Genomic DNA, 14,299 nt, shown 5'->3' on the forward strand with positions numbered 1-14,299 from the left:
CCTAGCAGAGAGCACACACCAGCCATCAAGTAAATCACAGCCCTGGGAAGAAGTGGAGCCCTGTGGGCAGGAGGCTGCTGCTCTGCAACCTCTGCTGTGGCGTGAGCGGCTTCTTCCAGGTCTTCTGAGCTAAGCCAGCAGGGAACCTTACTGCTTATTTATTTACTTATTTATGGGTTTAAATAGTTCATGGTTGAGTGGGGCAAAAAGAAACGTGTTCTGCTTGCTGCTTCCCCAGAAGTCTGATTGGCAAACAGAAAGTGCCAGCTTCGGTTCATGGGATTTGGGTTCTTTGTTGGTGTTTAGCCAACCTTACTGTCTTGGAAGAACACTTATAAATCCTGTAGTTTTGCCCTTCTAAGCAGAAATTATTCCTGATCCCCTGAAGTCCCACTGGGGAACATCTTATTCACTCTCAAATATTGTCCTCTTGAAAGGAAGTGGCATCTCAGCTGGCAATTCCCTGCAGACAGTGAGTGAAATTGGAGGTTTGTGGGCAGCCTGCTGGTGTGAGATGGAGGAGGGAACCCCAAGCATAGCTAAATACAGCCCACGTATCCACAGTCCTTCTGAGCTGTCCTCTCTTAGGCATTTCTTTTGTGATTGAAGGCTGATACAGCTTTGAGGTATTGGATTTCTAAGTGCTGCTTGGGTTTTTCAAGATGTAACAGAGCGATTCCTGGGATTTTCCTAAATCACCCATAGCAGCTCCCTACAGCAGGGCTCCAACCTGGTGACCACTGGGAGGGACAGCCTGCTGCTGGGGCATGATTTTTAGAAAGTGAGAGGTTGGACAAGCGAACTGTGGCCATTGTTTAGGGAGGAGTTTGGCCAGCTCGGTGGTTTTGGTTTTTCACCGAGGGTCTTTTCTCCCTGTGACAACTCCTCTCCTCCTTTGGGCTTTCTGTCCGCCCTGTGTGGGTGAGTGGAAGGATTTCCAAAGCGCCCTTATCTTGCTCTGCTGGAAAAATCCTGCACAAAGGCTGCAGACAGCCAGGGGAATACTGTAGCCTGCAGACAGTGCTGGATAGCTGTCAAAAAGCTGATGCCCTTCTGCCCTCATCCATATGGAGGAAGGGTTATCGCCTGCCTCTGTGTGCATTAAGATCCTTCTAAAAGGCTGCGCGGTAGATACTTATTTTTTAATAACTGGCTTTCGTAGAAAAAAAAATTAAGGCAGCGTGGAGAAGTCCAAGACCCAGTTTGTTCAGGTCACACCATCTGCTATTCGTGTTGAGGTGTCTGCTCTAGCGATAGCTTCCTGCGTGATGGGAGATGCGGCTGTGAGCTCCGATAACCCCCTGAGCTCTCACGGAGCAGGTGGGAGCCTGGAAAGAGCCACTGGCAGGTTTCTTTGTGTAAAATATTCCTCGTTCTGAGTGGTTCTGGTTTTTCTCTTTAGCTCAGTAGCTGGGTAAGGGAAGCAAGGAGTGTGATAGATGCCAAATTCTGCTCTGCATGCATCTGCTTCTGAGAGGTGCCCATAAGAGCACATGTCATGGGTCCAGCCTGCTCATCACTGCACTTAAATGGTGCTTAAATTGAAGCATTTGCTCGTGCACATCATGAAAAGTGTAGAAAATCCTTTTAGTTACAGGCTTCTGAGATTCATAAGGCTGCTGGATTTTGGAAGAAACCCATCAGATTAAATTGCTGCTGCCTGCAGTTTCTCTTCATCTGCTAGGGGTGGGATGATGCCAGGCTCTCTGGTAGGCTGGGAGATGCGGTGGGGTGTGTTTGGGAGGGGACCTGCCACTTTTCTGCCTGTGCCCAGCCGTGGTAGCAAGCAAGGAGCCCTCAAAACAAGCTTTTTGGAAGTTGCTGAAAGCCACAAGCAAGCCTTGCTGGTGAGGTGGCTGCACACCACAGTTCAGAGGCTGCTTTATTTTCAGTTGTATGGTCTGTCCAGCCTGGGCAATCTGTGACCAGTGAATTCCAGTGTCACAGCCCAGCTCCAGAAGGGGCCAAGTAAAGGGGCTGTGGCCTCTTCAGCTTTCAGGCTTGCAGCTGTACTGGGGACCAGCTGGTGTGTGTAGTGGGACAAGGTGGTATGAAGAGTGGTGCTAATGGGGACTGGACTGGAACCTGTGAATTTATCCCCTGGATGCTGTACCATACCCGTTGGATAGAAATATTACTTGGTTACCCCAGTGCTTAGGGCAAGATGTTTCATGTTAGAAGCCTGAGATTTTACATATGTGTGCGTGTATTCATGTATGTGACTGTATTTATATATATATAAAAAAGTGGCTCTGCTGCAGCTTTTCTATAGACATTTTTCATTTCTAAATGACCCACTCCTTCCATTCTGAGTAGTGGCTTTTCTAATCTTAGTGAAAGAAAAAAAATTATGCTGCCTTCCTGCAGTCTTTTTATTTGTTTCCATAGCCGTATTATGTAAATTGTGTATTTTTTTGTGCATAATTAAATCAGAAATTAACACTCAATAGCTGACCTGAGATGCGAACACAGAAAGCAATGGCAGGGTTTTCTGAGGTTGTAGGAACAGGAACCTAAATCAATAGCTTTTAGCAGACTCATAAATGTTTCATTTGTATTCCTCACCTCCGCTTTACAGAGCTTTGACACAGGAATCCATATAACCTCTTAAATTAGTGTTGTCTCTCCACTGGACATAGATTTTGGAAACCATTTCCCTCAGATGCACTTCAAAGTGCTGCTCCGTAATGGCATTTCCCTTCCTGTTTTGGAGCCTTGATTCTGCGCAGCCTCCGATCAGAAGCGCAATCAGCTTGGCAGTCTCAGCCCCAAGCTGCAGGGATTTTGGTGAGGAGCATGCACAAAGCCAACCCGAATACCTGTGTCAGTGCTCCTGCCCAGCTCAGAGGCCAAGTAGGAGTTGTGGCTGCTTGGACAAGCTATGGTGTCTGCATGGAGACACCTTTTCTCTGGACTGTGACACAGCCCTGAGGAATGAGCGAAGCCCTGGGAAGACCAACCTCAATAATTCACAGCAGGAGGTGGGAAAGGGGGGATGTGACCACAACTATTTGTTGAATTTGGACTCTTTGGAGGTGCTGAAGAAGCAGGGGGTAGGAAGCGCATGAGCGAAGCGTGAGTCAGGCAGCTTATCTGCCTGTCCGCCTCCGCTTGAGGTTGTCCAGCTGTGGAGCGTGGGAGGGCTGCGTGGATCCAGGTCTCAGCCAGGTCAAGGCCGTGACCCGTGAGCAGTCTGGGAGCACTGCATCCACCCTCTTGGTGTTTGAGGTGTTCCCCGGGACCTCGAGTGCTGGGGTGAGGTGGTGAGCTCAGCCTTGCTGGGAAGGACAGAACGGATCTGTAGACCTTGTGCTTGCAGGGGAAGAAGACCCTTGAGAAACCTCAGGATGCGAAGAGAAAGTTAAAAAACCAACCAAGCAACACAAACAAAAAGGAAGTAAAGCAAAAACCCTTCCCCAACTATATCTATGTGGCTGATTACTCATTTCTAAACAATTAGGTAGCTGGAGCAGAATGCTGTGGGGTTTCAGCCCTGGTGTGTCCAGCCTGCAAAGCAGAACTGGTGTTATGGGAAGAGGGGATAGGAAAGGGGAAGAGGGGAGATGTAGCAGAGCTGGATGCTGTTTCTGAAGCAGCCCCTTTTTCCTGTGAATTAGTCCCACTTTCACTAGCCTGTAGCCATTTCTTGTGGCTGCCTTGTGTGAGCAGGGAAGCTGAGCTGAAGGCCGCAGCCCCGATGCTCCTTTGCATCTGAACAGGGTCCTCCCTGCCCTAAGCATTAAACGCTCCTGGGACAGTGCAGACCCCCCAGTTCTGTGACTTGCCACCATCTTTAGCCCATTTAGTGGGCTGCCCACCTGCAAACTACTTTTATCCAGGGAGAGTCTCATTTACTGAAAAATGGATGTAATTTAGTGTAGAGCCTGTGATGGCTTTGCTGTGTCTGCTGCCCTGGGGGTCAATAATGGAGGCACAGCAGGTTGACCCCATTTTTCTTTATTTTGGGCTCATTTTTCAAACCTCAGGACAGTCATGCTACCAACTTCAGTACTGGCTTTCTGCTGTAAGACAGGACTGTATGCATAGCTGTTTGTCTACTTTAGTTACATGGGGGATAAAATAGAGCTGGCTAAAATATTTTACAGTAAATGACTTGGATTTTATCATCTATGTATTATTAATTTGATTGGTCCAAAGGGGTTTTTTTCCTACAGGCCAGGATAGGTATCAGGTAGCACTTAAATGAAATAGTAGCTAATAAAAGCCTTGTGTTTGCTTCTGCTTGTCTGTTAAAAAGCATAATTTATCTCTCTGTTTGGCTTTACTCTCTGATGTGAATCTATCCTTCAGAATGTTTCAGTCACATGAATGAATGGTGAGTTTTATCAACAAAAACTACAATGAAAGGGTTTGGTAAAATTTGTTCAAAAGCTTTTGGCTTGTGCTGGTAGCTAAATATTCCACAAATAAAACCAATAGCAATTGCTTTTCCTAAACCTACAATAATCTTCAGGAAGAGCAGAAGCCGAACTTGATTTCTGCTGAGCCAAGAACAGACCAGTGCCCTTTATCCTGGGTAGACTGCTCTCTTAATGCCGTTTTCTAAGGAAAAATAACTCTTCTGTGGTTTGCGAATACCCTCTAGGGGCTGTTGAGACAATTTACCATCTAGTTTGGGTTTTGATTGCTTCACTTTGTTGCTCCATTGCTGAAACCAAAGTGCAGAATTTCTTCCCCCCTCATCCCCTTCACTTTCCCACCCTGCTCAGCCTGAGACAAATTTTGAGGATGTGAGGGTGCGGAAGGCACGGGCTCTGCCAGCCAGGGTGCAGGAGCACCCACCGAGCAGGAGCACTGGAGTGTTACCTGGTGCTTCCTGTTTGAGGTCCACTGACAGTGTGCCGGGGTTGGACAGCAAATGCATGTATTCACCATGTTTTACATCAGTAAAAACAAGAGAATAATGGGTTTTCTCTTGGTTTCTCTGCAGGCAGGAGCTCTGTCATCATGTCCGTCAGTGTCCACGAGAACCGTAAATCCCGGACTAGCACCGGCTCCATGAACATCCTGCTTTTCCACAAAGCTTCCCACCCAGACTGCGTCTTGTCCCATCTGAACACCCTGCGGAAGCACTGCATGTTCACTGATGTCACCCTTTGGGCAGGGAACAGGTCCTTCCCATGTCATCGGGCAGTGCTGGCTGCCTCCAGCAGGTACTTCGAAGCCATGTTTAGCAACGGCCTCCGGGAGAGCCTGGATGATGAGGTGAACTTCCATGACAGCCTCCACCCAGAGGTGCTGGAGCTGCTGCTGGACTTTGCTTATTCCTCTCGCATCATCATCAATGAGGAGAATGCCGATTCCCTCCTGGAGGCTGGAGACATGCTGCAGTTCCACGACGTCCGGGACGCAGCGGCTGAGTTCCTGGAGAAGAACCTCTACCCTTCCAACTGCCTGGGTATGATGTTGCTCTCGGATGCCCACCAGTGCCGACGGCTCTACGAGCTCTCCTGGAGGATGTGCCTGGTCAACTTTGAGACTGTCCACAAGAGCGAAGACTTCAACAACCTTTCCAAGGACACCCTGCTGGACCTCATCTCCAGTGACGAGCTGGAAATTGAGGATGAAGAAAAGGTCTTTAAGGCTGTTATCCAGTGGGTGAAGTACGATCTGGATGAGAGGAAGGCTTATCTCCCAGATCTTCTGAGGAACGTTCGTTTGGCCTTGCTTCCTTCTGAATGCCTTAAGGAAGCCTTGGCTTGTGAGGACTTGATCATGGTGGATGAAAGGAACAAGCTTGTCTTGGATGAAGCTATTCAGTGCAAGAAGAAGATCCTCCAGAATGATGGGGTGGTCACCAGTCCCTGTGCCAGGCCTCGCAAAGCTGGGCACACTTTGCTGATCCTGGGAGGACAGACTTTCATGTGTGATAAGATCTACCAAGTGGATCACAAAGCAAAGGAAATTATCCCCAAAGCTGACCTGCCCAGTCCACGGAAGGAGTTTAGTGCCTGTGCCATCGGCTGCAAAGTTTATATCACTGGAGGCAGGGGCTCAGAGAACGGGGTCTCGAAAGACGTGTGGGTGTACGACACTGTTCACGAGGAATGGTCAAAAGCTGCCCCAATGTTAATAGCTCGGTTTGGGCATGGCTCGGCTGAATTGGAAAACTGCCTGTATGTGGTTGGTGGACACACTGCAGTGGCCGGAGTCTTCCCTGCCTCTCCTTCTGTTTCCTTGAAGCAAGTAGAGAAGTACGATCCCATATCCAACAAATGGACGATGGTGGCTCCTTTGAGAGATGGAGTGAGCAACGCTGCGGTGGTGAGCGCCAGGCTGAAGCTGTTTGTCTTTGGTGGGACCAGCATTCACCGGGACATGGTGTCCAAGGTCCAGTGCTATGATCCAGCCGAGAATCGGTGGATGATCAAAGCCGAATGCCCACAGCCCTGGCGCTACACGGCAGCTGCTGTGCTGGGCAGCCAGATCTTCATCATGGGGGGAGACACCGAGTTCACGGCAGCATCCGCTTACCGCTTTGACTGCGAAACGGACCAGTGGACACGCATTGGGGACATGACGGCCAAGCGCATGTCGTGCCACGCCTTGGCCTCAGGGAACAAGCTCTACGTGGTGGGGGGTTACTTTGGGACTCAGAGGTGCAAAACGCTGGACTGCTATGACCCGATGTCAGACACGTGGAACTGTATCACAACAGTGCCTTACTCGCTCATCCCCACAGCTTTTGTCAGCACCTGGAAGCACTTGCCATCATGATGAGGGGCAGGGCTCAGGGGCTTGTGTCCAGGAGGACAATAAGGTAAGGGTCTCCTCCTTTTAAACTGAAACTTGCTTTCTCCCCTCAATTGTGGCTCCATGTACCATGCCAAAGCTGCAGCTTCCAGTTGGCTCACATTTTATGAGAAAGGAGCATTTAAAGGTGGGATGCAAGGCCAAACTTGCATTTGAGTCCTGGGTGGTACTGGGCAACAAGTGCTTTGGAAAAAGTCTTGGTAGTTCACTGTTTTTGCTGGGTGTTTGGGTATCTGTGTGATTTATTCAGAGCTGATGAATATGTAGGCAAGTGACCCTTGGGATGCGATGCTGGCGAATCCTGGATCTCTTTTTATGTTCTGTATTTACATTTCAGTGGGTAGCAGAAGCAGAAGCTTAGAAGCCATGGTGCATTTGATGGTCTTGGTGTTTATTTAACATCCAAACTGTTGGTTATTAAATCAGAACTTCTGAGACTTCTGTGTGAGACCTGAGTGGGAGGGAAGGGGTTTTGTAACCAGAAGAAGAATGTTTATCAGTGTTTTAGGGTGTGTAATAAGAAAGTTGGTGGAAATTTGCCATGTCCTGTGTCATTCTGGTGCTCCAGTTCTCAGTTGCTCGAGGAAGGTGCTATTGCAATGCCATTGGGACAGGGCAGTTGGTTGCTCCTCTCTCCTCCCCAGTGGGATGCTCGGTTGCCATTCTGGTTACCAGTTTTGCTCCACAGAGCTTTGCACATCTTCACCAATCTGTGTTGAGATCCAGCTGGCAAGGAAAAGCCCTAAAACTCCTCTCACCTTTCACTGTGAAAGCAGATATTGATACGGGCAGCACTCAGGAAGCCTTTAACACCTCTATGAGCTCTGTCTGCAGGTTTTAGAGTGATGGCAGCACACACAACCCTGCGTTGGTGGTTGGAGACTACCTCCCAGCCAGCTGAAGGAGCTGGGAAACCCTCGTGTATGGGGGCAGGATTGACAACCTTCACTTGGGGTTTTATGTGGAAGGTGGGGTCTGTGGGGAGGGAAATTCTTTCACAGACTCATCAAAATCCACTTCACTTAATAGAGGGAAGAAGGAATGCTGCCCAAACCCTCCGACACCCTCTCACTTCCCTGCTTCCCACTTGGTGTGGTTGGGGCACCTGGGAATCGCCCAGTGGGTGAAATCACTGACATCTCCCAGCACTCATCTCTTTTGATGCCAGCTGGGAACCAAGCAGCTAATATGTGACCACCTGCTTTTCTCAGGTGGAAAGAAAAACACTCAGAGCATTCTGCTGGCCTTTGATTTGAGGAACACCTGGTTTTAACATGAGTGAGGTCAGGGCATGAGTGGAAAGGGTTAACATGAGATTTCCGAGAGCTTTCCCAGCACTGGAAGATAATGGCCTTGCCAAATTCCCCTCTTCAGACGTTGCCTAGCATCTGTCACAGTGGCTCAGTAATCTAATTAACTGCCACGCAGCTATTAAATATTGCAGCAAAGAGTGTGAGGACTCCATCATTTTCAGCTTGGGTCAATAGGACCTCCCTTTAAGGGCCATCCTAGAGCTGAAAATTAATTTTCTCTGGTAGCAGATGCATCTGAATATTAAGGCTCAACACCAGCTGGAATGCTGGGAATAGGAATAGGGAATATTTTGAGGTGGGAGTTGATTCTTCAGCCACCAAATAAAAGGCAGTCTCCGAAGTTACAGAGATGTTATTTTCCTCTCCTATATTTTTAAATCCATACTGTATTTGGGTTGTTCAGGCCTAATAACCAGCTTCTTGGGGTTGTGTAGATTTTTCCCCCTCTTGTAATCTGGAGCCTGGCACAAGCGCAAGAAAACGAGGAACTGTAATATGCCAACCTGTGAATAAAGCTGGTGAAAAGTCAGTGTGTGAGGGTTTTATGTGCTTTTTTGGCTTCACTTCCACTCTTCGGTTAAAAGAAGTATTTCAAATACACATGAGTTCTTGCCAGACAGAATGTCTCTTCACTTCATTTTTCTAGAGACTTTTTTAAAGTTACTGTTACGGCCTCAGCCACTGTGACAGCTCCTTAAATAAAGCACCAAGACTGGGGAATGAAGGCTGGACCTGAATGCATTGCCCATTCCCCACCAGCCAGGTCCCAAATCCTTGCCCTTGCCATCCTTGCTGCACCTGTGCCAAAACTGAGCTCACGAACTGGTAACTGGCTATGGGGACCTATGATTTCCCTGTTGACCTGGAATTGCCCAAGGGGTCTTCTGGCTTCCAGCTCCCACCAGGTGAGGTCTCCGCTTCCATTTTGATCCCTGTTGGATCCTTCTCCCCAAAGGGGCACCCAGAAGGCAGGTTGGCCAGCACATGTCCGGTTGCTGGTGTGCTTTGGGAATCCTAATCCTGTGGGAACCCCTGCAGCTGGAGAAGGCTCAGGAGGGACCATCCAAGGTGCCCTCAGAACAGAGCAGGCCGGGTGAGTGGGGAAAGGCCTGGGCAATCACACAGCAGGAAACAGTACATTGTACTCCCCAAAAAACCCCCAACTTTCTCACCTATAAAGTAGTGAAGTTGCATTCACACCAGCCCTGAAACCTTGAAAAATATTGATTGTAAACCACCAAGCCTGCTTTTCATTTAAAGCCTAAAACTGCTCAGCTGGAAGCATTTCCTCGAGGGCACGGCCTTCACCCCTCCCAGCTGGAGCGAGGGCACCTTTCGGCAGAGGTCCCAAGACCCCTGCCAAGGACGCCGTGTGACCTTAATTTAGTGCTTATTGCCCGCAGTTAATTCCAGGGATCAAGCGTGATTAGCAATATGAAACGTGAAAGCCCAGTCTCCTCCCACCCGCGGTGGTGGAGCCATGAGGAGGCAAGTCGTTACAAAAGGGAAATAAAATCCTGAGCACTGAGCTAATAAACACTTTCTGTGTTTAAAACGTGAGCAAAGCCCAGCCAGGAGCTCAGGGGATGATGCTGGGTGGTCTGGTGCAGTGCAGCCCTGTGCAGTGACAACTGATGGGGACAACCCTACACCTCCCAGGAGGTGACTTCAGCTGGCACCAGGAACAGGCTCCCCAAGCTGCCTGTCTCCAAATTAGAAGTGGCGTCTCCAGACTGTCTGTCCTGTGTGATGCTCTCATTGTCATGGGGCAGAGTCACAGATGGGCTTGGGCCAGAGCAAGAGGAGCCTTTAGCTGGATTTGGCACAGTCACCAGGGACAAGGAAGCTGCAGGTTGCATGGTCCAGCCACGGAAAATGAGATGGAGAGGAGATTCACTGTGTCCCTCCACGCTCGCTCCTGAGCTGCAGACACTGCCCTGGGGTGGAGGTGACAGAGCTCCCATCTCAAAACAAATGGGGATGAGCCAGAGGTTCCCCTCCAAGTGCCCTTCAGCTCCTGCAGGACCCTGCTCCTAATCTGGGCAGTAGGGAGCAGAGACTGGTGGCCAGGCACCGCTCAGGCACTTATTGCTGGGGCTCATCTGAGAGCTCAGAGCCTATTTTGTGGCTCCCACTGGAGCCCTTGGTGGGTTTTGCTCCTGCTGGTGCCCATTTGATGGGTACAGAGCGGCCAAGGCTGTAGATTTTGCTGATCTTTGGCCCCGAAGCTCCTGTGAGGTTTTCGGCGGTTTGCCAGGCCCAGAACTGTATTCTGATACCGCAGTCACATTAAACGTCGGATCTGTTCAGTGAGTTTTCCTGATTATTTAATTACGGTGTGGATAACAAGCCTTTTGCAAAGATGGTTTTACTGCTGCCTGGCTTGGCTTTCCTTCCACATGGACCAGCACTTGGTCAGCTTTTACCTTGCAAGATGTTCTGTTGCTGTGTATCGCTCCCGGCTCCCCCACGGAGCTCAGATCACAGCCGGGCATCTTCCCATGCAAAAGCCCCAGGTGCCTGCAAACGGCAGCCCTAAAAAAACCCCAGACACTCAGGATAGTCTCCCAGCTCCTAAAGACTGCAGCTCACCTGCGTGCCACTGGGGTGGTTGCTTGCAACCTGTTACAACCTTACTGGTATTGCCAGAACAAAGTCACAGCTGGTTTCTCTCTCAGTGGCTTCTAGAGAAATCCATTTGCAAAACCCATTTGCATGCATAAAGCTGGATAAACAGGGACTGCAGTTTTTGCCTCTGCTGCTCTTTCCAAGCGGCTGGTTGTCTCTGAAGCCAGTTTATCAGGCAGCCTTGGGAGGGAGTGGCTGGCCTGGGGAGGAAAGTCGATGAAAATCAGGCTTTTCCTAACCTTGGGCAGATGGAAACATGTGCAGTCTGAGCCTCAGCCCCAGACTGGATTAATCAACCCTTTGGAAATGTCAGTCCTATGGATGGTTTTGGAGGAACCGGTGGAAAAAGAGAAAAAAGGTCTTTTTGTTTTGTCTGTTCCAGTTCTTGGGCCCTCCTTCCTGCTTTAAAAAAAAGCTAAAAGCTCCATTTCCCTCAACTTTTCACTCCCTTGTCATGTCCACAGAGGTTTCCTGTGCTTTGCCTGGCTCCCTGCTGCTCTGAGGCCTCCCCAGCTGAACGTCCATTCCCTCCCCTCTCCCACAAAAGCAAAACACACCCCAAACCAACCAACCGCTTTCCTCCTCCACCCATCCCTGGAGTCTGGGGGGGTTACCCCAACAGCTGCCACTGTGCAACCCCTTTTCTGGTGCGGGCTGAGCTGAGCATTGTGGCTGTTAATGCGCTTTCTCTTTTCCTCCCCAGGTGCCAGAGTCACATCCACGTCCCCTGTCTTGCTCCTGGAGCCAACACAGCGACTGAGTCCCCTCCCGTCCCCCGGCGCAGGACTCTGAGGACCCTTTTGCATCCCTTCCCAGCACCAGGAGTGGGGGGCACAGTCTGCCCTGCCATCGACACCACATCATGAGGTCACCAAGGGCCACCCAGCCCCACCACCAGCCACTGTGCAGGGACAGCGAGGAGCCAGGAGTGCTGGCTGCCGGGCTGGGGTGGGTATGGGGGGCACAGGGATGACACTGTGGGTGCCTGACAGGACTGGGGAGATGGAGGGTGTGCACTGGGCTGCATCCCTTAGCATGGGAGCTGTTAGGTGCTTTCTGCTACTCGGTTTGGGGGGTTTACAAGATACTAATACTTTGTTTTAAAGGCAGTGAAGTTGCCATTGGCAATGGCTGCTGTTTGGGTGATGTGGAAGTGTTTTTTAAAGGGAAAAGGGGCTGGGGTGGCAGAGAGCACCGTGCTCTCCCCATCCTCTGGCCGCTCCACAGAGGCGATGGCTGTCGAGACATTAAAGCATGGGAGCTCGGCGTGGCTGCCAGCAGCACCGGCTACCATGGAGAAACAAGGCAGGTGCCTTTTGTGTTGCACTTTGAGCCTTTTTATAAGTTTTTCCCCCTTTCCTCGCCACAGCCAGCTGCAATTTGGTCAGAGGCCAGGCAGCTCCCCGCACAGCTGCTGGGAAGAGCACGGCGCTCTGTTAGCGTGCCAAGGCCCGGCACCGCTGCCGAGATATTCACCAGATAAAACCCGCTGCGTGCTCAGAGCCGGTCTTCTGAGCTTCCCCGCCGCGCTCGCCGGAGAGTGCGTGGGTGAGGGCGTAATTAGCAAATGAGCAGACGCAGAGGTGCAGCGGGGCAAAGCTCGTGCCTCTGGCAAGGCCTTGGAGGGAAAGCGAGCGAACGAGGGGAGCATCGCAGGGCGGGCTGGAGAGGGATCCCCTCCTTCGCACCGCGCCATGTGTCCCAGCTTCACCTTGGAGAGATGTGAGCATTTTTGGCTGCATATTGCCTGCCAACAGTTGGGCTCTCGCTGCCCCGGGTTATCCGCGCACGCTGGCTGCCAATCGTATTTGGGTTTATCCATGCAAGAGCTGTCAGCCCCTGTCGCTCCTCATTCACGCTGTGGAGGAAGGCACGCGGATTTTGGCTGTCAATACAGGGATGAAGCTCCTGGCTGGCCTCCTCCAGGGCAGACCACTACTGAAGGCCGGTCCTGCACCGCCCCAGCGTCCCGCTTCCCTCTGCAGCAGATCTGGCCCTGCAGGTGCTCCGTGCTTGCCTTTCACCCCTGGATTAGGTGAAGCTGTAGCCTGGCCAGCTGCATGATGCAATGCGATGAAAAGCCTTGACATGGCTTCAAACAACAAAGGTCTTTTTGGAGCAGCGTGTGGCCGGTGCTGCCGGGAAGAACACACTTTGTGCACAGCCGGTCTGCAATGGTTGGAATGACGTTTATTTACATTTTCTAGGGTTGGTTGTTGTTTCTTTCCTCCAGCTGCCTGTGAACTTTAATAAAAATTATGATCTGGGAAACAGTTTGTGTGTTTTTCACAGGAGCCTTCATTCTTAAGCAAGTTGGATTTAGGTCTAATAACAGGGCCAAGGAATAATAACAGGGTTGGCACTTGGTGGGGCGAGTCACAACCTCCTAAGCAACCAGCCCAGCTGTAATTATTATTGCTTTGACACTGGGGAAACTGAGGCACCATGTCAAGTGTCTTGTCCAAGGTTAGTGGTAGACCTGGGAATAAAGTTCAGGGTTCTCATGTCCTGAGGACATCACGTGTCTACTCCATGGCTGCTCTCGCTTAACTTGACTGTGCCATGATTTTAGGAGAACTTGCAAGTCTGCAGTGCTAACACCTGCCAAATAGGTCGAGGGGGCCCAACCCAGACACAGCCATACTCCTGCAGGGAAAGCCAGCAATTTCTAGGGAAGATGAGAAGAATTAGTACTTCTGTTTTTCTGATTTGCCTTTGCTTGGCTGCTGCAGCTTCCAAGAAAGGGGCCCATGGACAGCCGAGATGGGCTTTCCAGCTGAGGCTCCTGTTCACGTGGCTGTTCCGCGTGTGTTTCTCCCCATCCCAGAGGAGTGGTGGTCTGATCCAGCCCTACTCTGGGAAGGCTCTGGGCTCTGCCCAACCATGAGACCAGCAGCTCCAGCTTTGCTCAGAACTGGGATTGCGAGAGCATCGCTTCGAGCACCTGGTGGTGCTTGCAAGCAAATTGATATTTGCATCCTCTCACTGTCAGGGGCTGTTTGGCTCAGAAAGCAAAGCTTCCTACGGATGTTATGCGTGGTCTTGAGGGAATTTGGAGCCTGAATTTCTGAGCAATAAAGACTGAGAACATGTCTCTTTGCCCACAGGAGCTGGGTGGGCAGCAGTGTTAGCTGACATGAGCTGGGCAGAGATGAGTGTAAGGCTCCATTGAAAAAGCTCATTAAAGAGCCCTTTGGGAAACCAATTCAGGGTAGAAATTACTGTTTGATGAGCAGGAGAAGGAAAAAGAGGGGGAGTGAGCGGATGAAATCCCTTTCAGTTTTGTTGATTCAGGTTTTATATGGGACTCTGGGACTTTAAATACCAGCTCGAGAGGCTTTGCGACTGGCTAGCTTTGATATGAGCCATGCAAAGACCTGCTCTTTTGTATTTATTCTGGAGCTTGCCTGAAAGACAATTCAAAAGCAATCAGCAGCTGCTGTGACAGCAGCAACCTGTTGCTATGGAATTAAATGCGATGCCAAATACAAAGGTTTCTTGGTTAGCAGTAACAAAGTAAAAGGGGAGTGGGCGATGGAAACGGATGTAACAGCCAGAATAAAGCACAGTCAGAGGGCGGCTGG

General features: G+C 50.4%; 1 protein-coding gene across 1 annotated transcript; it reads left to right on the forward strand.

Moving 5' to 3' along the window:
* The first annotated feature begins 4,968 nt into the window (after positions 1 to 4,968).
* On the forward strand, positions 4,969 to 11,482 carry KLHL25 (kelch-like family member 25). Its single transcript, XM_010183342.1, has 2 exons — positions 4,969 to 6,781; positions 11,419 to 11,482. Exon 1 carries the CDS (start codon positions 4,969 to 4,971, stop codon positions 6,736 to 6,738), a length of 1,770 nt encoding a protein of 589 aa, XP_010181644.1. The 3' UTR covers positions 6,739 to 6,781; positions 11,419 to 11,482.
* The last annotated feature ends 2,817 nt before the right edge of the window (positions 11,483 to 14,299 follow it).

The sequence above is a fragment of the Mesitornis unicolor genome, unplaced genomic scaffold (genome assembly GCF_000695765.1).
Source record: "Mesitornis unicolor isolate BGI_N332 unplaced genomic scaffold, ASM69576v1 scaffold24834, whole genome shotgun sequence".
Taxonomy (NCBI): domain Eukaryota; kingdom Metazoa; phylum Chordata; class Aves; order Mesitornithiformes; family Mesitornithidae; genus Mesitornis; species Mesitornis unicolor.